The sequence below is a fragment of the Rissa tridactyla genome, chromosome 6, assembly GCF_028500815.1.
Source record: "Rissa tridactyla isolate bRisTri1 chromosome 6, bRisTri1.patW.cur.20221130, whole genome shotgun sequence".
Lineage (NCBI taxonomy): Eukaryota > Metazoa > Chordata > Aves > Charadriiformes > Laridae > Rissa > Rissa tridactyla.
Window position 1 is genome coordinate 61,804,831 of NC_071471.1, and position 26,701 is coordinate 61,831,531.

The 26,701-nt window shown below is 44.6% G+C and overlaps 1 protein-coding gene across 5 annotated transcripts in view; it reads left to right on the plus strand.

Moving 5' to 3' along the window:
* MXI1 (MAX interactor 1, dimerization protein) overlaps positions 1-26,474 on the plus strand; it is a 57,515-nt gene extending 31,041 nt beyond the window's left edge. For 2 of the 5 annotated variants that reach the window (XM_054204584.1, XM_054204585.1), the window contains exons 4-6: positions 21,641-21,755; positions 23,001-23,172; positions 24,575-26,474. In XM_054204584.1, coding sequence (XP_054060559.1) covers positions 21,641-21,755; positions 23,001-23,172; positions 24,575-24,738 — 451 coding nt within the window. In that variant the 3' untranslated portion in view covers positions 24,739-26,474. Of the gene's footprint in view, positions 1-16,014; positions 16,360-17,162; positions 17,940-21,640; positions 21,756-23,000; positions 23,173-24,574 lie in introns of those variants that run through there. The other 3 variants (XR_008466876.1, XR_008466875.1, XM_054204586.1) reach the window with 3 other exon arrangements.
* The last annotated feature ends 227 nt before the right edge of the window (positions 26,475-26,701 follow it).

A 26,701-nucleotide genomic window follows, 5' to 3' on the forward strand; every position in this document is an offset into this window, starting at 1 on the left:
GAATCAACTGTTGTCTGTGAACATTTTACACACACACCAGTTTTGGAAGGATGTGGTCAGTGTGGTGTTAAGAGAAGGGACACAGCACTGAGACGACTTCCCTGCTGCTCTGTGAAGTGGCAGTTCTGGTAGACCAACATGGTGGTGGCGTGTGTCAGAAAAATTACATCCCCTGGTAGAACAAGAAAGATGTTTGTAAAGCTGTTGATCAGATTTAAAAAAAAAAAATAAATATGTTTTTCTGTATATTCTAGATTCGTCTAATTGATTTTTGGTGATGATTGTATCGTAATACAGCAAAAGGAAGGAAAACAAACCTAAGTAATTGGGTAAAGAATGAGTTATTAGGTCAGATTTTTCTTATGGTAACAATAATTTAGTTCAAACAAAAGATAGATCTGAGGAGGGAAAGAGACCTTGGGAGAATCACTGAAACTAGAATTTTATGAAGTTCTCACAGAATTTGTGGCTCTGCAAAAATGCTTCATTTAAAATGAAAAAGGACAAAGTCTAAAGGAGACAAAACTGCTTCTAAACCAAGTTGCTAAAGAGTTGTGTTTAGTGTAAAAGCACAAAATGAAGTGATGTAAGATCCTTTCTCTCTGATTATCTTTAGAGATGATCAGAAACAAAGTGAAGACAAACACATAGCAATGATTGAGTACTGTGTTTTTTAGCCTTTCTCACTCTTACCGGGATGCCGCATCTATCTTCTGTGATTCCCCACCCATTCTCTCTTTAAAGTGAGAGACTTTATTGCGGAGTGTTTCTCCAAAAACGGTTTCTCACGCAGAGCTGCCTGTTATGCTAGATTAAGTACTTGAAGTAGTAGATGAGATGACGGAAAAACCCTACTGAATGTTTAGGAGAAAACCATGACCTGGGTCAGCTTGCACTGAAACGTGGGGCCTTCTGAGGCTCTGCAGCAATTGCACAGTTCAGTTCCGTTTCTCTAGAACAGGGGCTTGAGTGTGTCTACCAGCAAAATGCAAGGGAAGGAGGAGGGGAAAGCATTTAACATGGGGCGTTTAAATAGTGCAGACATGCTGTCTAGGCTGGGCAAGATAGAGGCAAGGGAAATGAAAGTATCCTTGCTACTTTGGATAGACATGATGATTGTGCTTTTGTAGTGCTATATATACTTGCCAAGGCAATCGGATCAGTGTTTGTCTTGAACCAACTAATCAATGTGGTGTTGAGTTCAGTGCTATTTATCAAGAGAGCTGGAACAAGAAACTAATCCAGTAAATTTCATTTGTTCTCTGGAGCGGCCTTTGTTTTCATGTTAACTTCATGTAGCAAAAGTTGACAGCACATATTGTTTTCCTCATTAATAAAACTTGGAACCTGTGATGTTCCCCACAGCAGTCAAACCATGTCCAATGCAGCTGAGCATGCGTCTTTCTTTGATGCATCCAAAGGTCAGAGCATGCACTGATCCAACTTGCTCCTTGTGCGGACTGTAGCTAAACCCTCCTGTCTCTGTGGCCAGTATGGAACAAGAGCTGGAGGTAGCCAGCTGTCTTCAACTCTGTCACTTGGATGACAGATACCTCCATTTTTCAGCTGGAACTAACAATTTTCAGCAGAGCTGAAGCATGTTCCTCTAGTTTAGGAGATCTGGATAACTTATTATACTGCGGTGCCTGTTTTTGCTCAACCTGGAGAGAGTGAGGTCTGTATTTTTGGAGTAAGGCTATTGGAGAGATGTTCTTTCTGGATACATTTAGGCTCTGCCATTGTTGTCTAGTGTCGGTCTGCCTTTTGCTATATTGCAGTTATTTCTTTGCGCTGCTCCGGGAACTCACCAGTCAGATGCTGTAAAACTGGGATTGGTCTCTTTGGTTGGCGACCACGCTTGTTCATGCGAAGGGCCTCCTTGTGTAGAAGCAGCATTTTGATTCACTTACAATCAAAAGTCACAAAGGCTTTGTTTCACATTGGCTGGGCAGCAGAACATTTTGAACTCTGAGCAAAGCTGCTGAAAAGGGACAGTTAGTCTCCACGCCAAAATTCGAAGGAAACAAAATGATCCTCACTTTGTTGGAAGTCCTTTAGTACTGCTCATATTGGAATTTCTGGTTTCAATATGATTTTTTTTTTATTCAGAGTGATGCAGTGAAGAATGAATGCATGCCTGCCTTTCTTTCTGCTCCCAGATCTCTACACCTCCCTTATGAATCCAATAGCAGTTGGAAAAAGAAGAGGAAAAAGAACAATACTACTATTTTGGATAAACCGTCCCAAAGCAAAGTGTTTTTGTTTCAGCAGTGTTGCACAATAAAATCACTGTTATAAGCCAGTTTTCAGAAACAGATGTTTATCAAAGTCCTTCTAAGTAAGATGTGTTTTAGGGACACTTTGTGATGTGTTTTCCTCTCATAGTGTGGAAAGAACTGTCAGCGCGGTCTGCTTGGCCTTACCATGATGGTCTGATGCTGAGAATCCTTTCGTCATCTCACCTCCCAGAAGGGAGACTTTAGAGGAAAGTCCCATTTAGAAAGAAACGTGCTCTGCACTCAGGTCTCCCCACTTACTGGTTGAGTTCTTGCATTCAGCATCCTGTGCTTAAGGTTTCCAGAGTACTGAATAGAAGAGGTATCAAATAGTATATTACTGGTTATTTCCTGCTTTCAGGGAGCCAGGAGGGGGTCTGGTAGCTGCTGTGGATGTGTAATGAAAGCAGTCCTATGTATTTAGATGGTATCTGATTTGGAATGCATCATCGCCAGCTTTGGTTCTTGAATCTCTTCCCAAACTTGCATCCTCAAATTTCTACTTGGGTGGGTTGCCGCAGTTTTCTTTCAGGCTGAACCTTTTCCAGTTCTGCGTGTTTATGGCTGTCCTGAGAAAAATAACGACTGGGCAAATCCCCTCTGTAATCAGTGAGCTTGGACCAGGGAAGAATCTGGCCCCAGGTAGGAAGTCAAGCGTTCAGCTTCCCTGGCTCAGTTTTCAGTTGTGTCAGGGCTCTGAACTTGCCATATCTCTCCCAAATGCATCTCTGGAGACTTTGCAGGCGCTTTTTTTTGTCTCTCTCTCTCTCTTTTTTTTTTTTTTTTTTTTTTTTTTTCCTGGGGTGCTCTTTGAAGTACTGAGAGCCAGAAATTCTGATGCAAAAACTTTTCTTGTTCAAGTGATTAACATTGCTCATGGGCCTGAAAGCACTACTGGCTAAAGGCCACTCAGGGAGTTTCTGCCTTAGAGAAGATGAGGTAATAGGAATGTCATTTTTGAGGCAGATTACCTGTTAACTACAAGTTTCAGGAATTCGTACTCTTGGGGCAGAAGCTGGAGTTGTGTCTGCTGATCTATATCTGTATCTGGCACGTGTGTTGAGGGTACTATAGCAACATAGGCCATGCAGACTTGTGATAATCAAAGGAAACTCAGCGTGGGATAGGAAGTGTAGGCAAGAAACTTTCTCATACTTCTTTCTGTATGTGGCCCATTTTTACCAAAGTATCACAACTTGGAGAACCAGTAACCTTATGATATGCCAATGGGGGGTGGGAAGAATCAGGCACCCCTACTTAACAGGTGAGGAGCAGAAACTCGTGGATACAGTGCCTGGAGTAATGAGCGTGTGGGAACAAGCTTGCATCGACCCACTCCTTTGCTTCATTGATCCGCATCTCCAGTCAGTTACTTGCTTTTCCTCTCCTTCACAAAAGTTCACCCGTCCCACCTCTACTTCCTTCAAAACTTCATCCTCATTCCTTGTGTCCCCCTCAGAGTCTTCCCTGTCAGTGTTGCCCAGGGCCAGGAGGTGCTGCATGACATTGTCTCGCTGCCCTCACACCTTCTCCCATCTGAAGAGTGAAGAGGGGCACAAAGTGAAGGTACCTTTGCTGCTGTGGGTGGCTGGCAGGGCTTGGCGCACTATTGTCTTAGAACCCCTTAGTTTTGGGTGCTGTGGTGAGTAGTGCAAGTGTGTAACAGGCATTCATAGTCTTGTCTGGGAAATGAAAGCAAAGGGCTTCATCTCGCAGTTGCTGCGCTTGTTGCCTGGCTGCAAATGGCGCTGGTCACCCCGAGCAGTTTGCATAGCTGTGGGCAAACAGACCAGGCAGGTTTCCTCCCAAACAGTGCATGTGACAACCATAAAACAATTAAATGGGCAGCGTGCAACCAAGGGTCAGGAATTCTCCTCCCATGAAACCATCGGGTAACGTGGACAAGGATAAGTCAGGGCCATGGCGGAACATAGCTGTAGATGGTGTCATCTACCTGCCTTCCTTTCTGTGTGTCTTGAGAGCTTGAATTTGTGTAGAAATAGAGAGAATCTCTGCCTAACACTCTTTGTGTTTGCCTTTGCAAAATTAGAGTATACCCTTATTCAAGGGTGGTACTTGAGTCTGTCAGAATGCAGGCTGAACCTCATAGAAAGGTTTTGGATTTGTCTGAGTCTGGAGGAGCACTGAGGAATCCCTGGATCCCAGGGCAATGGGATGAGTCAGGTCTTCTGCCCGATGTTCCATTAAAAAAATTAAGGGCTGTCTTTTGAAGGTATCCTTTATGCATAATACTGCTGCCTGAGCATCACTTCCCATTAGCTGTGTAATAAGATTTTCTGTCCCTCTTGCCTGTTAATTATTTACCTTTGAGAGTGCATTCATAAAGCAACATAACTTATTTAGGGAAAAATGAAAAGCTGCTGCAAAGGATGGATGCTTTTTGCTCCTTTTTTTTTCTTTCTTTTTTTTTTTGGCCAAGGAGTTTAGGTAGAGTACCTTAGGACTCATGGTGAAGAAGAGGTTGTCCTGAATGGGAGATTCCACAAATGAGCTTGTTCAGCTCCTAGAAGGTGAGGCAGGAAAGGAGATGTAGTGGTTGTACAGGCAGTCAGTTACAAGATCGCTATACAAGGGTTTCTGCTCAGGAGGGCCTGAAGGAGGCATAAGAGAAATTGACACAAAGCCTATGCACTGAAACCTCCAGTGGAAACAGGACCTGAGCTTGAAATGCAGCGTTGCTTTCATAGAAATAGACTCTGTGAATCGCATCAGTGGGTTCACGCATGGTCCAGGCTGATAACGGTTTGTATGATAAGGGTGTGGTTTTTATCATGGTAGGTAGTAAACAACTGCACAAAACAGTCATGCTTATAAAGTCAAGTGCAGGCTGCTATCTCTGAGGTGACTGGTTGCTGAGCTAGGGTGGAATACCTAAAAGCATCGGAATCATTTAGAAGCACAGCTCTTAATGACTCTCAAATGAACACTTGCACCTTCACTTGGGCAGTTGTTGCTCCCCCTCTTGTTTCTGCAGCACTGTAGTTGTGCCTGGTCATTTGGAGAGCAGTGCCAAGGGTTCCTGTACCAAACGGCTTACTGTCCAGGACAGTGAATAATGCAACAACGAAAGGAGGGAATTTGATAAACGCTGCTCTTCATATGAATAAGTGAATGTATTTGTAGAGAAAGGGCAAGGAGCCTTCTACAAGGGTGAAGTCTGGCAAAGCCACACACCCATCAGAGGAGATATGTGGAAAGGAAGTTGATGCCAGACTCGATTTTGCTGCTTATTTGTGTATGGGTATATCTCCCTGTGGGCAGCCCAGGAGAAAAAAGGAACAGAACAGAAGGGTTCAGAGGTGATATCAACCCTGAGCAGCTCACTGTGGCTGACCCTAACCTTTAAGAAAAGCCTGGTCAGACAAGAGTGTTCTCAGGACCTGAGAACAGGCAACTGCCAGCATTTCCATCTCCTACTGTACTGTGTTCCTCTGCTCTTTCCACTCAGAGATGGATTGTGCAGGAGGGATTGCTTGGTCTCTCCCAGGAAGTTCTGGATGATGTGTCCTGCACGTTTTCCTCCCAGGAGGGACTTTCCAATGCTACGTAAAAACACAACCTGTTGAATGCTTGGGGTAATTCCACATGGCCAAAGTCCAGCCCTTAGGTGAGAAGTGTTCTGCTCCTTCTGAAAACTCAGTGAAATTCTTCAAATTAGTTATTCTGAAAGGAGGAGCAGCGTAGCAGGTTTATTGTGTAAATCAGAGGTTAAAAAGAAGTTGCTTTGTATCTCCCATGTCTTTCATTCCTGCCTTTTTGGCCTCGATCCACGGGGTGGGTTGAGTTGTGAGTTGCCCAGTCAGATTTTGCCCAGCTGCATGGGAATCTTCCATGCAGCTCGGAAAATACCAGTTGTTAGCTACACTTTGGAAATGTCAAGAGGCCGAATGTGGGGTGTGTACTCACATTTGCACAGATGCACACAGTTACGTGCAAGCACACACAAAGAGCTTGCAGTTAAAAATCTACGTGCCTGTCTCTTTTTAACAGGGGAAGACAGCCCCAGCTGTGTATACAGCTTGGTGTTTCCCTTTGATCTGTGTTTGTTTCCAGTGTTTCTCATAGACTGGATCCTGGCGCTCCTCAGAGCTGGCTGCTCTTTTCCGTGTTTGCAGCTGCGTAACTGCATACAGAGAAGCTTGCTGGGATGACTGAGGTGTAACTGGTTTCATCGGCTTGGGGTTTAGGTTCCTCTTCCCTGCAGCCCCTCCTGTTGTTAGGTTTGTTCCCGTCCTTTCCTCGCCAACCTGCTGGGCAGGGGATTGTCACATTCTGGTAATGGAAACTATGCCTTGCAGATGCCGCTGGATCCTCCCTTTTACTTTGCCTACGTGCTCCCACATGTGGCATTACTGCTCTTTTCCAGCTGCTGCTCTGGAGCAAATCTTTTGCTCTGTCACCAGGGTCATAACTCAGAGAGTCAAAATTCCCCTTCGTTTTCCAGAGACTCAGCACACTGTTCCTGCGGCTGGCTCGGCCCCTGTGCCTAAAGGAGGGCAAAAAACTGCACTCTTTAGACTTAAGTGGTGTTCTGTGAAGCTGTCAAAGATGGGGCTGAGAGGGGGCCCATTTGGTCTGTCCCCTCACCCCAAGGCAGGATAAACTCTATCTAAACCTTTCCTGACAGGTGCTGATCCACCATGGCCTTAAAAACCTTTGACAGCAGGATTGCCCAGGGAGGCAGTGCAGCCTATTGCCCTCGTTGACTGTTGTTACCACTAGAAAGTTTTTCCTAACGTCTAACTAATAAGAAAATTATTTCAGCATTGTTCTAGGGAAGCAAAAAAGCCATCCAAAGTTGAATGTTTCTTGTTTGTGTAGAGTCCCAAACACTGAATAATAGTAATCAGCTGTCATAGCAAGAATCAATCTGTTAGACCCTAGAAGTATGCCGAGGAATTCTGGTTGAGATAAGGGAATAGGGGGGAAAAAATATTCAATACTAATCTTCCCTTTTCCCAATACATGCGTTTGCCATTTCATCTACCCAGAAAAGCAACTTTGATGCCAAAAGAAGTGGGAAACCGGATGGGAACACTTTGTCTCCGGTGGATATTCTACGTAATATGACCCTCTTAGGAAATGCACAGAGCCTGTTCTCTGTGGCGTGACCTCTTTTAAACTTTTCTTGGCTTGGAAAAGCAGCTTGCAGGCTTGGTGTTCACTGGAGAAAGCACATATGGAGATGTGTTTCAGTGAAGGGATTTCAAAGGAGGAGGAGAGGGGAAGTCTTCTATGTGGTGTCATATACTTCAGGAAAGCATGCAGTGGCCCTCTGGAGTCATGAGTGTCTCTTGGAGTTTCTTTCAGTTGTGTTTTTTTTCCTTAGTGATCTCAGAGAAAAATCCACGTGGTTGGGAAGGAGCAGAGTGGGAAAGGGGTTGTACCCTGGGTTGGACACATTGTAAATGGCTGGCAGAGGTTGGAGTGGAAGGCTGTTGTACAGAAGTAGGGGACTCCCATATGCCCTCCAAGCTGCTTCTCAGGGCGGTGCAGACACTGCTGCCTTGCACTTCCTCTCAGCCATCCAGAGAAAGCAAATTGCGTGAGTTTCTTAAAGGCTTGCTTTTTTGCCTTTTTTTTTTTTCCTTTTTAAAAGAGCATCTGCTAAAACTCTTCTGTTATTTAAAGTGAAAGAGATGATTAATCTTGTCAGTTCTTGTAATCTCCACTGCAATTCTGGTCATATTCTGTGATTCTCAAATCCCAGCACCTGCAGTTAAGTGTTTTCTACCAGTGTATAAATTGGTGTAACCTATGTATTTAAGAAACAGAAAGGAGAGGAAGAATCCTAGGTAGGTGCTTATGTTTGTTTTTTTAAATCATGTGATGTCTGAGCTACTCTGTTTTGGGTTTTTTTTGTGGGGTCTAAATCATAATCTTTTGGATGTGTTAGATTAACAGTAGGACATCAGAAACTAAATGTTTTAGAGAAATAAAAAGTTTTATGACTGCTTGATTGCAAAGTCAACGATACTGCCTTCATCTTGTCCTGATTCTGACTAAGGTCTTTTGAACTTTGCTGAAATTCCATCTTAGGAATTTCTTGGGACAGAGGTGAGAGGAGACATCAGATAGTTTTTGCTGCATATATGGGGGGGAGCAGTGGGGGGTTATTGATCCATTTTGAGAAATGTGTCCGTCTTGTACTCTGGCCATTGGTAACTAGCAGAGAAAGCTGAATGAATTAGCTTCCCAAAGTGTCCTGCTCTCTAGGCACTTCACATGCTGGTTTCATTGCTGAGCTGCATGAGCACCTGGAAACCAAGAGTGGATTTAGCTGTGCAGTACTCTGTGAAGGAATTAGGATTAGCTCCATTTTGTGGATGAGCAGTGCGCGCTTCAGTTCCTCAAGGGATTTACCTGAGGTCATGCCAGCTGTCTGCAGACGGATCTCCTGACTCTCACTTAAAGGTCTTTGCCTGCTGCATAACCCTTTCCTGCTTGTGGAGAGAGTTGAAATGTCAGCTCCTTTGGTTGCTGCTTTGCCCTTCCTGAAGGTGCATGTGAACTCTGCAAGCTCCTGGCTAGCACAGTACTAGGGCGGTCAAGAAATCTGTGCTTCTGGTCTGCCATTTGGCTCTCCTGATGAGGAAGCCCACCGCTGCCTCTCCCCAGGTGAATGGTTTGCAGTGAAATATCGCTTTTGTTGTTTTTCTTAGTTTTTAATTATTATTATTTTTAACACCAGTGGTTTTTGAAACCAACAAGGAGCAATCCCAGGATGGGATGCTGTGTAGAAAATATCTGACCATGAAGCAGTAATTTATCTTGCCTAAATTCATGAGGCCCTGTGAGGGACACAAGCACTACAGAATAATGGGGAGGGAGGGGTGTGATGGTGATTATAATGCAGTGCCACTGCAGGCATTTCTGTAACCTCATGTGGTTTTTCAATATTGTCCTGATAGTTGAGCAAATGGAAACCAGTTTCCACCAAACTAGAGGACTAGGTGTTCCAGCTCCTCTCTCTTTTTCTTTTTTCTTTTTTTTTTTTAAATTATTTTTCTTTCCAAAACAAACCATGAACCTTTCAGTGTTTGGTTTGTTCCCAGGTGGGATCCTAACCATTTTCCTGCTGAGAGAATACAGAGCGAGTGAGTGTAAGGTAGCTAATCCTCCCACAAATGTTAGTTTACTCAACTACAGCTGTTCTTGGTTTGGAGGAATTAGAATTGTATCCCTTCGTGGCATTGCTGACCCTGGCAGGGGTCATAATGATCTTCCCCAGCTGATAGAGTTCACTAGGTAGAATGTCCTGTGCTTAATATAATGACTTTTTGAGCCTTTTTGGAAGCACTGGGAGTTTTGTAGTTGAGCTGAAAAAAGTCAAGCAATTTTCACATCTTATGGATATGTTTTGTTGTGCTTCCTGCCCAAGGAAAAGGTTTCCAAGTAGCCAGCTTCATGCTTTTTCCTTGTTTTGAGGTTTGAGCATTCTTCCATCTCTTGGCCTTCACACATGCCCAGAGGAGAGAAAGAAAATGCAAGGAAGGTGTCAAGGGTAGTTATAGGAAAAGGGCAAGACAAGGGGGTTGTTTTGTTGTTGTTTTTTTTTTTTTCCCCCTGAAGTTTACATTGTTCTAATTTTCTAGGTGATAAACTGTACTCCCCTTTGGAAGAACTATATTGACAATGGGTTTCTATTAGCACGTCACACCAGTTAAGCAGAAGCAAGGTGTGTTTTCACACTCTCTGGTACCTCCTTTCAAAAACTGTTCTTTCCTGGTACCTCTGTATGTACAAGATCAGGATGTGACGCATCTGCTGTCATGGTCCTGGGGGATGTGATTCTCTGTTCAGGTTCCCCTGCTGAGTAACATACATACTTAACTTCCATTAAAACTGTTTGTCACTTAGCTTAGTTAAGTCCTAGACTTTTGAAATACACTATTACTGTTCTTTATGTGCAAAAATCCATATACAATAGGAAAAATAGTGCTAGGATCTCTTAAGTTCTCCCTCCTAGTGCTTTTTTCCAAACATACATCCGATAGTGACCTTGGCTGGTAATTCTTTTTTCCTGGGATGTCTGAGGTTAAATTTTAAATAATTTTACAAGGTGAAATTACATGCACTGCTTCCTCTGTTCCAGATGCATGCCCTCTATACCTGAAAGATACAGTAGATACTTGATGACTCCTTAAATATTTCTGACAGTGTGAAGAGGGATTAGATGAAGAGCACATGCTTTCCTTCTGGCATAAAAGATTTTGTGTAAACAAGTACTCCAAATGGTCACATTCTTAGAATATCTTTTCATCAGGAATTATGGTTTTCTTCCATGAGGTGAGGAAACTGGAATATAGCTTCAGAAAAGAAATGTGTGAGGTGGAAAAACTCTGTCCTATCTTAATGAACAGTAAAAATATCTTTTAGTATCAATATCTTTTCTGTGTAATTTAAAAAAATTATGTTAATGACAAAAATATCTTCTAGTACCAGATCAGAATATATTCTTGGTATCGGCACATTCCCCACTCATTATTTTGAAAACAGGAAATACGTTTTCCAAAATAACATGTTGGTAGCATCCTTTCACTGATGGACCAATATCTGTCTTACAAAGCAACTGCTTGCTTCTTTCAGCTGGTTAGTGGGGTTACTAGTTTAAAACCTGACTGTATTTAGTAGGCACCAAAGTCCAAGGTCTCTTTCAGTAGTATTACAAAGAAACAGAGGCTCTGATTTGAGGTACTGCCTATGCCTTTACTGCTGTGACACCCTGTGGACCCTGAGTAGCTTTTCCAGTATAGCCAGGAGAGCAGTCCAGGGGCTCTCTACAGCTGCCTCGTGGGAAGCTGCCTAATATCTCAGGTTCTTGCTGTCTTAGTACAGACAGGTGACCTTCAAGGGTCTCTGCAGATCCCTCCTAATTTATCTGTTTTCTGATGTGCACCATCTTTGATTTCTCCTTGAAAGGCTGCAAGGACTTGGTGGTAGTAGATGCGATTTGGAGAGCTCTTCCTGTTGCCTGGCAGCTTTAGAGGCAGTCAAGGATTATGGAGTGAGAATGTTTCTGCACTCGGACACCAAGAAGCAGGAACCTTGCAGGAGCCTGAAATACCTCCTCATTTCTTTTCAAAGGCATGGTGCTTAGCCAGGAAACCTCTGAACAGAATAATCAAGAATAGCTGGCGAATTTGGAAAATCTTGGCTATCTTTGCTAGTGACCTAATTCTAGCAGTAAAGCTGAAAATCCGTAGGTCGCAGCAAAGCAGGTTACTGCCTCCTCTTCAGTGAGGCGGGTTTCTGATGAATGGCACAGCTGCTTTGCAGGCGCGTTGGTGGCATGGAGGAGGACACTGCGCTGGTTGGAGCAGCGTTGCCAGACTTTGCGGCTGTAAGCACACTGCGTATCCCTAGAAAGATAATTACAGTGGTATTAGTGAGAATGAGGGCACAGGACACCGTTGGCTATTTAAAGAGCAGGTCTATTTTTAACCACCTTTTAACAAAGATGGAGTTTTTATTAGTCTGGGCTAGTCGGGGCTTTATAATTAACCGGCCTGGGTTGCACGTTGGTGTTTACAGCTTGCTTTGCATGTTCCCTGATAGCCAAATGCAGGATGGTAACCATATCTTGCTGTCAGGGTAGCAAAACTGCAATACCTGCATGGTCAGCAGTGAGCATGATTGAAAAGTTGGTGCTGAATATCTTGGGCAAAAGGTACCTAGATGTGACCACACCGGCAGGAACTAGGCTGTGGTTTTAGGTCACAAGGAGAATGTCTTGTAGAGCATTTATGGCCTGTGATCGCTATAGGGTTTAGCATACTGTTGTAAGTGCAGCTTAGCCTAAAAGGGGTTTAGCTGGTAACATTGTATATTGTGCTGCAGTAAAGTTCAGTTAATTGTAGTCACCAGGGATTAAAATACTTTATGGCTAATGGCTAAGATCAATAATAGTAGATCCTCAATATATAATTTTAGGGAGGATTAACTTTGATAAATAATAATAGACTCCACTCCAGAGCATCTGTTGCTATTTGTCATCTCTTAACAACTGTCCAGATTGTTTTCAAAGAAAGGCAGAAAGCCACAGAGGAGCTGAGAGGAGCAAAGAAAAACTGATGAATGGGCACTGAGAACTTGGTGCTAGATCTGGATGAAAATGAAGGGGTGAGAGAAAATGCCAGGCATTGACTGACTCCATTCCTCTGCTGGGCAGATGGCCACCTATGCTGCTCTCATCACCTTTTCATTGTGAAGCACAGGCTGTTATATTTGATCTTTTTCTACTGAGTTGAAGTAGTGTGTCTCATTGGTGGCTCTGAAGATCAAAGGGGTTAGGAAAGGATAAGCAGTCACGTTACTGAACAGCTGTGAATTCATTCTGGAGGTGGCACCTTCCAAAATGGTATCATTTTTATTACTGTGAGCATCCGTATTCAAATTTTTTTGCCATTCCTTTAAGCATCCCTGTTTTGGAAGTTGTGGCATTACAGATGGTCTCTTTTTTTTATTATTATTATTTTATTCATTTAAATGAAGCTTCTATATTCTAGCCCTCTAGTTCAAAGCGAAAAACTTCAAGACATGCAACAAATAGGACCCAAAGGCCCAGAAGTTATTGTGTGAATAAAAATAGCCCCAGATATATCACTTCAGCTTCAGAATCATAATGTTGCTTTAGTCTTATTGTTTGGGATCTGCTTGATTTAGGATTTCGAAGTGCAGTCCCAAGATGATGTTTAGACGTCAGTGCATTTGGCAACTGTATTCTTGTTCCAAAGAGTTTCCAATCCAGTAGATTGTTGGAGAAGAGGACAGAAACAAAAACCTGGGCAGGCTGAAGGGTGATGGCTAGCGATAGCAGAGTGGAGCAAACAGTCCAGCCTTTGCAGTGCTGGCCAGATGACACAGGGAAAAGGTAGATGACAGAGACTCGGTGTGAGATGAGAGCAATCCTGCTCCCTGAAGTACCCTCTGAGATGAGAGTAGGACCCTGAGACTTTCAAAAGTGTAATTTTCACAGCTGTGTCTGCAGTGCTGTGGCCTTGAATCCTGGAAGTGGAAGCTCTCTCATGTGTCCGCAAAACTTGAGGTGTTTTAGGCCGATCCCTATACCCACTGAATAACATGATTTACGCTTAATGTCTGCACAGTGTGGACAGACTGATCAGCCTTTGGGAGGTATAGCTGAAAGTGTCTATCATCCCTTCATATTGCATCCCAGGAGGCACAAGTCCTGCAGGAAAGCCAGATTTTTATTTTTTTTATAAAGATCTCCCATATTTCACCAAGGGGTTGCAGACTGACTGATTTCCCCTCCCTCTGTCCCTCTCTTCCCACTTCTTGATTTTGGAAAGCCTTGAAGGAATTAATTTGCCTTCAAAAGAGTAGAACCCTCTCAATAGTATTCAGTTTTATACCTAGAAGGACCTCAGGAAGGGGTGAGACCTGTCAAGGTCGTTGTGTGACGTGGAGAGAGGTGAGGAGAGCACGTCTCCCTCCAGACTGCAGTAGGAGGCTAGAAAGACCCATGTAGGAACGGAACAGTGGTGGCAACAGACCGCTTGGCACAAGGTTTGTTGGTCTTACAGCCTCTGTTTGCCAAGAGCCTGAAATTCTTCTAAAGTTGAAATCAGTGATGAGTCTTCCTATCTAGAAGAGTTGAGAAGTAGTAATTTCTGTGTGCACTTGGCCATATGCTAGCTCTGAGGCGCAACGCCATGCGGGGCTTAGGGGGATAGTCAGGGCAGGGTTTGTAGAACAGCCTCTTTAGAGGCTTACAATGTGTATTTTAAGTTAAAATCCTTGCTTTATGCTTACCTTAAGTTTTGTAGGTTCTGTTCCAGATGCGGGGAAGGGTTTACGTGCTACAAAACCGGCTAGGTTTTTTCCAAGTATTTCAGTTCTTTGGTAAGAAGCTTCCTTTCCCTGATGCACCTTATCTTGGTTTTGTGACTGAGGTGGCCTTTGGACAAAATGCTGCTGTTGCAGAGTGCGTCGATACATTGCTGTTTGTATTTTGTTTCTGCTTATGGGCTTGAATCAGGATGCTGCTTTCTTGAGCAGTGTACCACCAGTTATCTTCCTGTTATGCAGCTTGTCACCAGCCAGAGGTGCATTGATTTGTATGACTTTGAAAAGCTGCATTGCCTTGGTTTTTTGTTTTTATTACTATTATTGTTCTTACAATTGTTTAATCATGGGTTTCTTCATTTGTGGTTTGTTTTTCATCTGCCCTTGATTTGAGAATGCAGTTGGGTACATGTTCATCTTTTAACTTTTGCAGACAGATCTGGTATAGTTAAGATCAGGCTGAAAATGTTGCCCATAGAACTTTTTTGTTCCTTTTAATTCCTATTTATAATATGTTGTCAAGTCTTTTTATTCTCTGTCCTAAATTTTCATTTCTTTGTTTCTCTTAAATGATAGAAAAGCTTAAAAAAACTTGAAGATCTAGAGGCTTTTTTTCCAATTACTTTTTCGTGGTACACTTTATTAGCATTCGCAGTACAAATACTCCTACATGCCAGGGAGCCATTGTTAGAAATTGACTGGAAACAAAAGAGGCAAATGAGCAAGTATCTCCTTCAACTGGGAGCAAATGCAGGAAAATAAATAATGATGAGAAGAGACCTGATTTAAAATCGGAAAGCCAAGGCTTGCTTTGAATGATTTCACAGCTCAGGTGGAGATTGTTAACTTTTTAACTGTGTATTTCTGAGCCAGATTTCCTTCTAAAACACGTGTCTCGTTTCTGGTCTCCTGTGGAATTGGGGTGAGCGGGTGTGAGCGTGTTTATGGCAGGCTGGCTGGGTGCCACCGCAGCGTTCCTGCGCGTGGCTGGAGGGTTCGGAGGAATTGCATAATGCTCTGCAGCAGAGGAAGCATGGGCTCGGCCCCCTGTGCCCGCCTGAACCGCCGTTCCCCATCCAGGTGCTTGACAAAACCTCCTCTTCCTCTGCTGAAGTCAAGCATTCAGTAAAGCAGGGAGTATATATTGTTGCAGAGAGGGATGGACTGGGGGTTAGAGACCAGAGTAAGGAAAAAACACCGTCATATGATGGCTGTTAGAGATAAGCACGCCTCTGACCTGTGAATTGCTTTTAGAAGGAAACCATATTTTTCCCTATTTTCCCTGCCCTGTGGTTTTTGCATGTGTTTCTCATTACTTTTATCTCAAAATCATTCTCATCCAATGAATTATTGATGTGGGGTCACTTGGCGTTTCTCTAGGAATTGGTTTCTTTAACCAGTGATCCCTCCTGAATTTTTTAAGCAATCTATTAGCTCTGAAATCCAAACAAAGTTTCTAATTTCAGGGTTAAATTAGACTTGACTTTGAAAAGGTGTAGAGGGAAGAGAAGGGCAGAGGGGAAGGATGATAATGTCCTTTTCCATGTTAGGATCTTCCTTCTGCTGGTTCTTTCAGTGGTTCTTGTTTGGTTTGGTTCTGTTTTTTTAACATCTCTTGGAGACAAAGTGTCTGATTTAGCCTCAATGGGACTTGAGCATATTCCTAATGTTAAGCACATGCTTAACAATCCACTGTTGAATTCAAGCCCTATAGACCTGCAGGCATAGTAGAAAAATATCTGGGAAATGCTTTTCTTTTCCCTCAGATGCTCCCTTCTTTCAACATACAAGAATCAGAATTCAGCATTTTGAAATGCTGCTGGAGGCGCGTTGGTCATTTCCTGCTGGGAGGGAGGCTTGATCTTTTAAAGACGGGAAGACTATATATATTTGTGTGTGTGTTTTGCAGATGTTCAGGCCTTGATTCAGCAAAGTCTATCAGCAGTGTCCAACTAGAAGATAGTGCTGAATCCAGTAAACCTACCGCTTCAGAACTGAGCATGCACGTGTGTTTGACTGGCTCCTCAGCAGAGAAAGTTTCTTGTCTCAGTTTCCATCACTACTGCCCATGGTGGAAGCTGCAAAAAAAAAAAATCCACAAACCCAAAACTTGTCCTAGCAAAGCAGCTGTAGTCTCTCCAGGGATGTTTACATGCAGGGATGGCTCCCTGGCAGTTGTGCCTGCAGCAATTGCTCCAACAATGGCCTCCCAGCCCTGGACTGGCCCATGCAGGGGTCTCCTCGGGCCTTGAAGGTACATAGGTAGCCCCTTTGTGACCCACAGACACAGGGCTTGGAGCTGCCACAACAGGTCCCTCAGCTCTCTGGGGACCTCACAGGCAGCGAAAAGGCTGGTGGCTTTGTGGCCAGCTTGCTGCAGTACAGAGTGGTGGGGTAGGCTGATTCCTACCCAAACCCCTCAAAAACGTCCTCAGAGGAGTGAGGGAAGGGAAATGAGGAATTTTTTTTTTGCACCCGCACCTTTTTCTGCACTGCAGTTTTGATCCAGGCGAAAGGGAGCCCGGTTCCTGCAGTGGGATTTGGGTGCGTGTTGTAGAGTGAGACAGCTGAAGCTGTGAGCAAAAAGCACGCATAAATAAAGGCTTCCTCCTCATGCTTTATATAATCAGAACAGATGATGTCATTGGGAGCCGGAGAGGAGATGAGAGGAGAGGAGGAGGCTGTGAAATTACAGCCCTCTGCAGCCAGGCAGAGCCGTGCGCAAGGAGGGACTGCAGGGAGCAAGGGCCAGGCTCCTCTCCGACAGAGGCTGGGGACAGAGGGCCTGGGGGCTTGGGCTTGGAGGGGAGCTGGGGGGATAGAAGTAGATAATCCAAATGCAGTCAGAAACTGTCACACAGGCACAAAGTGAAAGGGGGGAGAACAGCACGTGCCCAGTGGGGCTGCCATTTCAGGGACCAGCACCCTATTCTTCCACATACAGCCACCTATAGCTTGTTGCGGATCAGCTGGAGGAGGGCTGCGGGGCTGCTGGGCTTGTTCATCCCTCTTCTGCTTCGGTCTCCTGTTTAGGGGCTGACATACCTTTTCCCACAGCAGCTCCTGGCAGAGAAGAGAGGGCATCCTTGCTCTGCTTGCCCTCCAGATCCCAGAGAAACTTACTTCTAGACTCCTCCTGGCACTGCAGAGGGACACTGTGCCAGCCAGAATTGCCAGGTGGAAAAAGGTAAAAGGTTGTCCTCAGCTCTTTGGGACAGAGGCATGTGTTAGGTTTTGGTTTTCCGAAGCCTCTCGGCTACTTTGTGCCTTTTCTGTCCATCCTGATGCCCCACATGGGAATCTGAAATAGGAGTCTTCCCCCACATCAGGCTGAGCAGGAGGGTGACACCGCGCTGATCTCTTGGCAAAGAGGAGAGCCCCCTCCTTTCAAATCCTCCATGGATTCCTTCTTCAGCACCTCCAGCGCCTACCATGTGCTCAGGATGCTGCTGTGAGAGCCTGATTTTTTTCCAAGGCCACTTAAGCAGGAGAAAGGGCTCCAGCTTCTCCCGACTTCCCTGCAGCTAGTGTGCAAAGGCTTTGGCCTCAGCAGAAACTGGAGTTCTCTTTCTGTCATCCTCTGTCTTCCCTGGGATCAAGGCAGCAAGAGGCAGCAGCCCCTTCGCACCAAGCCCGAGTTGTTTCTCTGTTATATAACAATATGGGCATTTAGACTTGTTTTTCCAGATATTGGCAGATGCGTCAAATATTGGCATAATCCAGTGGTTTACATGGAAAGCCGTCTGGCTCTGTCTGGAGCCTGCACAATGCTGGTATTTTCTTTGAATACAAGAGCCTACAGCGTTGTCAAAGCCACGTTGCAACAGAGTCCAGGTAAACAAAGGGAAAAGACATTCATGTCATGGCCTGACCTGTGGGATTACAGCTGTCCAGGTACAGCTCCAGGACTTGATAAGAAAGATTAATAGGTTTGTGATTGCTTTCTCTGTGAAATGGTCTTTTAGCTAAGTTTGCTGTGATGCTTTTGAGCTCTGGAGTTTTATTTCTGGGTTTTACTGAAGCCACCCATCAGTGCATCAGACCTGCCTGTCTGCTCTGGGCTTTACAAGCCCATCACGGTCCACTTGGGCTGTTGGAAGTTGAGAGAGGTCAGGGACTATGACTGGGTTAGACTTTAAAAATAAAAAGGCAAGGTATTGAACACTGCAGAGGGGAGAGAGCTGGGGAAGCTGTTTGATTTGATCTCTCTGAAGGAAAGCAACAAGCTCATGTGCCAAGACGGTTTGTGGGCTTGGTGGCTCTTTGCTTTCCCAGCTACACTGGCCCAGGGACCTCCCGAGCGGCTCCACCAGCGTCGTCCCCAGCAGCAGGAGGTGACTGCTGGGCCTGTCCCTGATCTAGCTGCTGCTAGCCTGCGAACTGAGACTGGCCCACTGCTGTGTGCTGATGGAAAGCCCTGTGCATTTCCCTCGGTTAGGCTGTGGTTGGAGATACAAGTGCACTTACGTTTGCAGTGGCATCAAAACTCAGTGTGGCTCAGCTCTGGGTGCAAAATAAGGGGAAAATCCAGCAGCAGTCCAGAAGTGATTGCTTTGGTCAAACCTCTTCCAAACCTGCCTTGGCTCAGCCACACCACCTGCCCCTGTAGTGTGCTCCTTGCCCGAGCTGTGCTACGTGCCATCGTCAGCTTATCAGCTCGCACTCACACCCTCTGTCACAGGCAGGTGTCCCCTCCTGATGCTTGGTGTGTCAGCAGAGGCCATCACCCCTGCTGCAGGTCACAGCCTTTGGTGACCGGCCAGCAGAGCCTCTGGCAGCAGTGGCTTCTCTGAAAACCACCTGCCTGAGCCTGGGCCAGTCTTCTGGGCTTTGAGAGCCAATGTGGGGATACAGAACTGGGGGAATGTCCCCTTTGGGGCCACGCATGCTGGGGAGGTAATTCTGCCAGCTTCTCCAGTGTCCTTATGAGGACAAACCCTCTGACTGCTTTGTCCTTTCCCTGCCCTTGTCAGGGCCTGCAGAGCGCAGTAACCTTCTTTGATCCACTGTGGTCCTGGGCCACAACAGGGAGTGTTTCAGTGTCCTCTGGCTGGATCTTTGCATATAGCTTTCAGGTGCTTAACACGGTTGATCTCATTGAGTCTGCACGTAACCTCGCTTTTGACGTGGCAGATCAGTGCCATCCTTTTCACCGCTGTCTCAGCAACCCAGCCAGTGCTCCCTCCTGCCCGAAGCTGATGGCTGGTTCCACGAATGGCCTTTCCTGGTGCAGCGCCTTCCCCGGTTCCTGGTAAAACCTCCAGTGCTGAGACTCAGCCCAAAGCTCAGGCTGTAGATACGTTGTCCATTTCTCTCTGCGTTCAGGAGTGGACTGTGATATGTTTGACACTGGTTAGGTGTTGACTCCCGAAACTTTTTGTTTTCTGTTGCACAAATAGTTCGGTTTTTACCATGGGCTGGGAGCTACTCTTGCCCAGCAGGGAGGGGTACCTGTGGTCCCTACCTGTAGGAGGTGCTCTGTAGGAAGTCCCCTGTTAGGTGGAACTGGCCCTGCTCCTCAGCCCCCAGGTCTGTGCACACATCTCTAGTTCTACTCACACTGCATTTTTAACTTGGGCTGATCCCATAAATTGGCTGGTGCTTGGACTCATGCTGTGAAGAGGCACGTGCTGCTCTGCTGCAGCTTGATGGCTGTGCTCTGACGGCTCTGACTCGGTGACTTGCCGTTGTGGCCATTCAGGAAATCTGTGGCGTAACCAAAAGTGGGTTCAACACCCAGAATGTCTTAACCCACAAGATCCTCCTCTTCCTCAGCCTTTCTCTAGCTGCAAGAAGTCAGTGTCCAGTCTCCCATGGGATGACATGAACTATAGTGCCAGTGTGAACCAGCAGTGCTTTTTCATTGCTGATCCTACAGGTCATTGTGAGACATTGGGCAAACACCTGTAGTGGGTGCATGCAACTCCTGTTGATGTTGGAAAATGGGCTTCCAGGTAGTAAAAGTCCCCCCATGTCAGCCATATGAGTTTAATGTCAGTGGGGTTTGCCCTGGAGCAAGCTGAGAATTAAAATATGAGATTGATGTGATTACTGTTTTTTCAGTTTGATTTTTGGATTATGATCTCCCTTTCCCCACCCCTCTGATTGTAATATTTAATGAAAAACACGTGTTCTTCAGGGCCCTTACTGGTCATATGCAGCCCTGTGGCTGTTCTTGAGACAGAATGATGGACCCTTTGTAAAGTGATTTATAATAGAAACAGTGAGGAGCTCACAGCTACAGCACCGCTCATGAACAGTCCCCTGTGCTGACAGTTCATCAGCAAAACCCCTGACCCTTCCACCCTTAATCATCCTTGCTTGTCACTGACATAATTGCCTGATTACAGACTCCTCTCCCTCACCCCTTTCAAACTGGATGCAATAGTGAATTTGAAAAACAAATGGAAATGAACTGTCCGTGCTCTTTTTTCTTTTTTTCTTCCCCTGCATTGAGATGGATCAGGCTAAGATTCAGTTTCTTTGTGCGTGAGCAGGGGCAGGGATAGGCTTTCAGGACTGTTTTGCACCGGTGTTTCTTGCATGTGAATGGTGGAGCTGATGTCATTGTGTTATTGATTGGGATGACAAGTTTGGACATAAATCATTAATGTCTGGGAAAGAGAGAGGGAGGGGAAAAAGACAACCCGCACTTGATAGTTTTCCATAAATCTTCTGTTCATTCCTGCATACGTGATACAGAAGAGACAGCAGGAACAGTTCTCCTGTGCAGCCCGAGGACGATGTGCTCTGCCACTGCTGCCTGAACCATTTTCCCCAGAACATGTTTCCATATTCTGCAGAAAATGGCTTATATCATCATCAACACTGTTGTGCTTGAGCCTGTCTTTGTAGACGTGAGCCAAGGTCAGAAGACTGCCCGGGGGGAAGGTCTTTGGTACTCTCGTTCCCACAGACCTTGCACCCCCAGCAGCATTTCAGACCTGGGCCCAGGAAGGAGTAGGAATGCAGTGCTTGGGAACTACCCCATCCCTCTAGCTCCTTTAACTGCCAGCGGGGATTGTTTGGGTGTTTCAGGCTGGCCATTTTTCTCATTAATCTTCTTAATTTTGTGCAAAAAGACGGTGCTTAGATCGGTTCATAGCAAGTGTCCCCAAGCCAGCCACGCACAAGTGTGCAGGGGGTAGCGGTCATTTGAAACTGCTTTCACAAAAGGTCTTCTCAGCAAAACAGACAGCAAATAGGTGAGAAAGGAAACCCATGAGATACTTGTGCCATTTGCCTGTGTGCCTTGCCCCTGCACAAAGTTCATCCAGATGAGTCAGATTATTACTTCAGACAGCAAGAAGATAAACAGTGTCTGTCAGAGGTTAGCAATAATGCAAGTATTGGTGAGCAGCTGATGTTTGCAGTGTAAATAGTTTCGTGGCAGTCTGTCCTGGTACCCGTGGGGAATCTTGTGATGTGTGGAAAGAGGGAAACGTGAAAACTGCCTCGTAGGAGGGAAGCAGAGAAGGAAGTGATATTCCCTTTCTGAAAGCATAGCTTTGATCCTCCTCTTTTTCCCCTTGCAGCCGAGCTCACCTCCGCCTGTGTCTAGAACGCTTAAAAGTTCTGATACCGCTAGGACCAGACTGCACCAGGCACACAACGCTTGGGCTGCTCAACAAAGCCAAAGCACATATCAAGGTAAGAGCTGCTTTTCCTAGCTGCTTTCAGCCTGGGCTGTTGAGAAGTGCAATTCCATCGCTCACTCTTGCTGCCTAGAGGTAACTCTGTTGAAGGAGACGTACACCTTTTTTAAAAAAAAAAAAAAAAAAAAAAAAAAACAAACCCAAAAAAACCAAACCAACAAAAATAAACCCAACAAGCAAGCCTTGCTCCCTTGGTTAATCATTTATCATTGCTACAAGCCACATTGTTAGAAGAGTCCATAATGAACTCCGTTAACTACAGAAATGATTGATTTGGAGAGCAGGGGTCTTGTTCTGTATTGTGATCGTTCCTTGACAGCTGCATCTCTTTAAAGAAAAACATACCTACTGTTGAATGACTGCATTTTGATGGGAAATGCAGCTTTTTTTTCTGATGTGCTAGTGAGTTTCCACTGCCGAAGCATTAGCACAAACCACAAGAGTGTGAGACAGGGTTGGCTTGCTGGGGTTTCGTGCGTGAACCTGCCAGCTAGCCCAGCGCTCTTTTAGCTTTACTTTTGGCAAAGCAAAGCATGAAAAGAAAATGCAGCATTGTTAGTATCTGGAAGAGGCTGAAATGCTTTGTCGCAGGTCAGGGTAGCGGGCGGGAGGATGGGTGATGAAGGAGAAAAAGCACTGCCGAAGGGACAGAGTTAGCCTGAAATGACTCCTCCTTATGCAATGTGCTTGTCCTGGGAAACAAAGAACAGTGCCCTGGTAGATTTCCCAGCTGTGATCAAAGAAATCTGTAGTAGGTTATGTAAATCGCTTACTGAATACAAAACTGTTTCTGAGAAATCCTACTAAACCATGCAGCAAGGAACGCAGAACTCCCAGGGCACGTTTTTATGTTACAGTGGATCATAACAAACCCGGAATTGGTTTGGTTAAGGGAATTGAGGCCCCTTCGTGGACGGATTTGGTAATGCAAGTGGCTGAACCCATGCGGAATGACCCACAAACTGCTACAATTCAAATCGTTTCCCCTGGAGAGGCCCTGTCCTCAGAGACTTTTTATACTAATGTGTATGATTTGTCAGCACTTGAGAGGTGGAAAAAAGATGTGAGGAGATGGCATTGTTCTTGGAGACTGCAGGGCAGCTTGGTTCAGGGCTCTTTTGCAGCTTAAATCCTTCTGGGACCTGGGAATGTCTAAGCAAAGCAGGTGGCTGGGCAGTGGAGGTGGGAGGGAAGGAGAAAAGGATTAAGCTAATTATTGAGTCATATTTGATCATCCCAGAAACTTGAAGAGGCTGACAGGAGAAGCCAACACCAGCTTGAGAACCTGGAACGAGAACACAGATTCCTAAAGAGAAGACTGGAACAACTACAGGGTCCTCAGGAGATAGAGCGAATACGAATGGACAGCATTGGATCTACCATTTCCTCGGATCGCTCAGACTCGGAGCGAGGTGGGTGTTACTGAAGTAGAACTGAATCCTCGGGACTCTGCAAAACAAAGCCATGAGATTCATCCATTTCTTGTCTCTCAGCTAACCCCTTCTTACGGCCTTTGGTATTTAGGCTACTGATTTTGCTCACGCACATGCACATACACATACATATATGAGGAGTTTAGTATTTTGCAGGAATTCTAAATAAGTCCGGAAGAGGTGTTGTTATTGTGAACTTGAGCTGATTTCTGTAGCAATTAAAGTAACCTGTTTATCTGAAAAGCACTTTAAAATGCTGAAGCATTAGTTAGGAAAAATAAAGTGATCATGAGATGGTAGCTAAATACCTGATGGTAAAGTTGAGCTATCCATTGTGCTTTTTGGTCTCTGAATCTCTCAACACAAAGAGGAAAATCTGAGAAGATATTAGTGGGACTGGAACAGCTGTTGCAAAGCAGCATCCAGCTTCTCATTCTGTATTCAGGCCACGGTATAACCAAGGTACCGTGGTACGACCAAGCAAACAGAACCAGGCAAACTGCCTCTTCAAATTCGTGCAGTAATTCTACACTACTCCCCATCCCCGGCTTTTTTTTTTTCCAAGCTTCTCATAGAGCTCATCTCCTTAGTTAAAACTGGATAGAGATGATCTGAATAGCTAACTGAATTCAGATAACTTTCTTTTTTTTAAGTATCTCGGCTGTGGAGAGATATTTAGGCACAATAGATGGTTTGATATTTATTAACAGACCCAAAGATGCTGTATAGTTTGGGTGTGAGTCTGTAGTTTAAAAAAAAAATCTTTTTGGAAAATTCCTAAATGGTATGGGAACCAAGGTGTCTGGTTAACTAGATCTCTGCTTTCTAAGTTCTTAAAAGTAAGATTTATGTTCTAAAATCCACAGAGCATCTCTGAGAGTAACCCAGATCCCCATGGTAATGCATTGTAATGCCTTATATGAGTGCTACCAGCTTTGGCAACATGGCATCAAGCAAGTAGCACATTTCAGGGTAACTTCATGCTCCATTTTCTCTGTTGCTTTCTGTTTTATCTGTTTCTTTTTGTTTCTAACACTGGGGTAGTAGAACTCCAAAGAAAGAGGTAGCAGAACAAGTTAAGTGTGTGGGGTAGCCCACCTATGCTGGTGTGTGGCCTGTATGCTGGAGGAGTCAAGTCCCAAGGAAAAACTCCAAGCTGCTATCTGGTCTCTTTATAAATCATGTCCTCCACAGCCCATCCCGTTCCAAGGGAGAACACGGAAACTCTTCCTGCCGGATGGCTGCTTCATCCCTGGCTGGGGGAGTACCAGCAGCTCGCTGGCCTGAAGGGAGCAATTGTGTCTGTGGTGCTAACCTGTGTGCATTTCTCTCTCTCTCTCTCTCTCTTTTTTTTTTTTTTTTTTTTTTTTTTCCTTTTTAGAAGAGATTGAAGTGGATGTTGAAAGCACAGAGTTCTCCCATGGAGAAGTGGACAATATCAGCACAACCAGCATCAGTGACATTGATGATCACAGCAGCTTGCAGAGTATTGGGAGTGATGAGGGTTACTCCAGTGCCAGTGTCAAGCTCTCGTTTGCTTCCTAGAACCAAGTGAGACAACAGTGCAGGGTGAATGATTTCACTGAGGTTAATAAACTGGGTCCTAGATGCCAGTATCCTCTTTCAGAAATGATGTATTGACAGCTAGTCCTGGAGAGACCTGTATATAAAGCTTTTCGGATAAAGGAAGCCTCCACAGAAACCCACATGTGTTCACTTGGTCATGTTACCAATCTCAATTCCTGCTGGCAAAAAGTTAGGCCAAACACTAGTCCCTTTGAAGTCAGTGAAATCCATTTGTTTCTGTGGGACCTGGATCTAGACCTTAGTGATGAAACACTTTGTTTTGAATTTCTTTGTTTGAAAGAGGATACTAGGGACTCATCCCTCTCTTTCTGTCATGAGATCTGAGAAATGTCAGAATTTCTTACATTGCATTCAGGATGAACAACCTAGTTTAGGCCCTTCTGAAGAGCTTTTCTGGTCCTAAAAGGACTGTATCCTACAGTTTATCACAATCCAATGCTGGCGTAATGTACTAGGAAATCTAAGAAGGCTTACATAGCCTAGGAATAACAATGACAATAATGATTAAGGTCTCATTCTGTGCCCAGAGAGAGCGGGGCAGCAAAGAGAGAGATGTTCAGGAGAGAACGCCATTCAGCTCAGCTTTCTTTTGGACATCATTTAAAAAGCAAGTACCTCTGATGCGTGGCTAAAGCAAGAGGTACCCAATTGTAACCTACCAGCACATCGTGAGCTGTGTCATGCCTCAGGCTGCGACACCGACAGCAGATCTCCTGGTAGATGCGTGCTCATACGCAGGCACACAACCAGCTGAGGACAGAAAGAAACCAGCACATACGAGAGGTGATATGCCAGAAAGTCATGCCCAGATACTGAGCCACTATGACCTTTTTATTTGAAGAGATTTTTTGATAAACATTTGTAAATGTGTTGGGAGGGAAAACACCCCAAGTCTGATGTGTCTTTTTAGAGCTTGTCCATATGAAATCTTAGACGTCTTTTATATGAATTTATGCCATGAAAAGATCTCTGTTTTGATGAAGCACTTGACCCAATGAAATGCAAAGATGCTTTTTGCCATGCACACAACGGATGAAGGCTGTGCTAGCTGGAAGAGGCCAGGTTTGGTGGGGGTTTCTTCAATTTTCTTTTTAGAATCATTCCCTTTGCTGACTTTTGAAGTTCCAGTCCAGTAGTTAACCTAGTTAAGCTCAGCACGTCTCTCATGTTAATGTAACGTTTTGACTGCACGTTCTGTTCCCAAGGGCCTTGCCATCTTATCTGTGCAGGTACAGTTAAGAGCTATTATAGCGAATGTTTTCTAATTTTCTCAGAGACGAGCATTCTAACCTGCACTTTGAAGGCTTTGCTTTTTTTTTTTTTTATTTTTGTCTTTTTAATGGCCAGGATTGTTTTGTTTTCCAAGTTTTAAAAACCTTAATAGAGTCCTCACCTATGGCATTGTTTGAAACTTTGTGTATCCTTAAGTAATTTAACTACCCCTCATTACTAAGAAAAAAAAAGATGAAAAAATGCTTTATAAAATTCATAACTTATTGCTGATTTGAATGGGTTGTTAATTTCAGTCCTTTAGATTTTATTTTATTGTTTTAGGTAGGGTTGGGCAAAAAGAGGTAAAATAAAAAAATAAAGACAACCATGTTTAGCAGTGCAGTGGAATTGTGTTTAAATGTTAGCATATGGTCCCCATTAAAGTAGCACTTTAACGCCATTAAACATTTCTGTATCTGAAATGAGTTGTGTTCTTCCATCTTGGTCATTCATCACTTTAGCTGACTCTGTTGTTCTTGTGCCCTTCGATCCTGCAATGAGAAGATCCTGAGTGAGTCTGCTGTAGACTTTTGCGTTATGATAGTTTGCCTGTGTTTAAATATTCTGATGTTTCCCTGACTCTCCTCCAAAGTGTTTCATCCCCTGTAAGAGTCACAACACACAATAATCTTTCCATGGCTGTAATGAA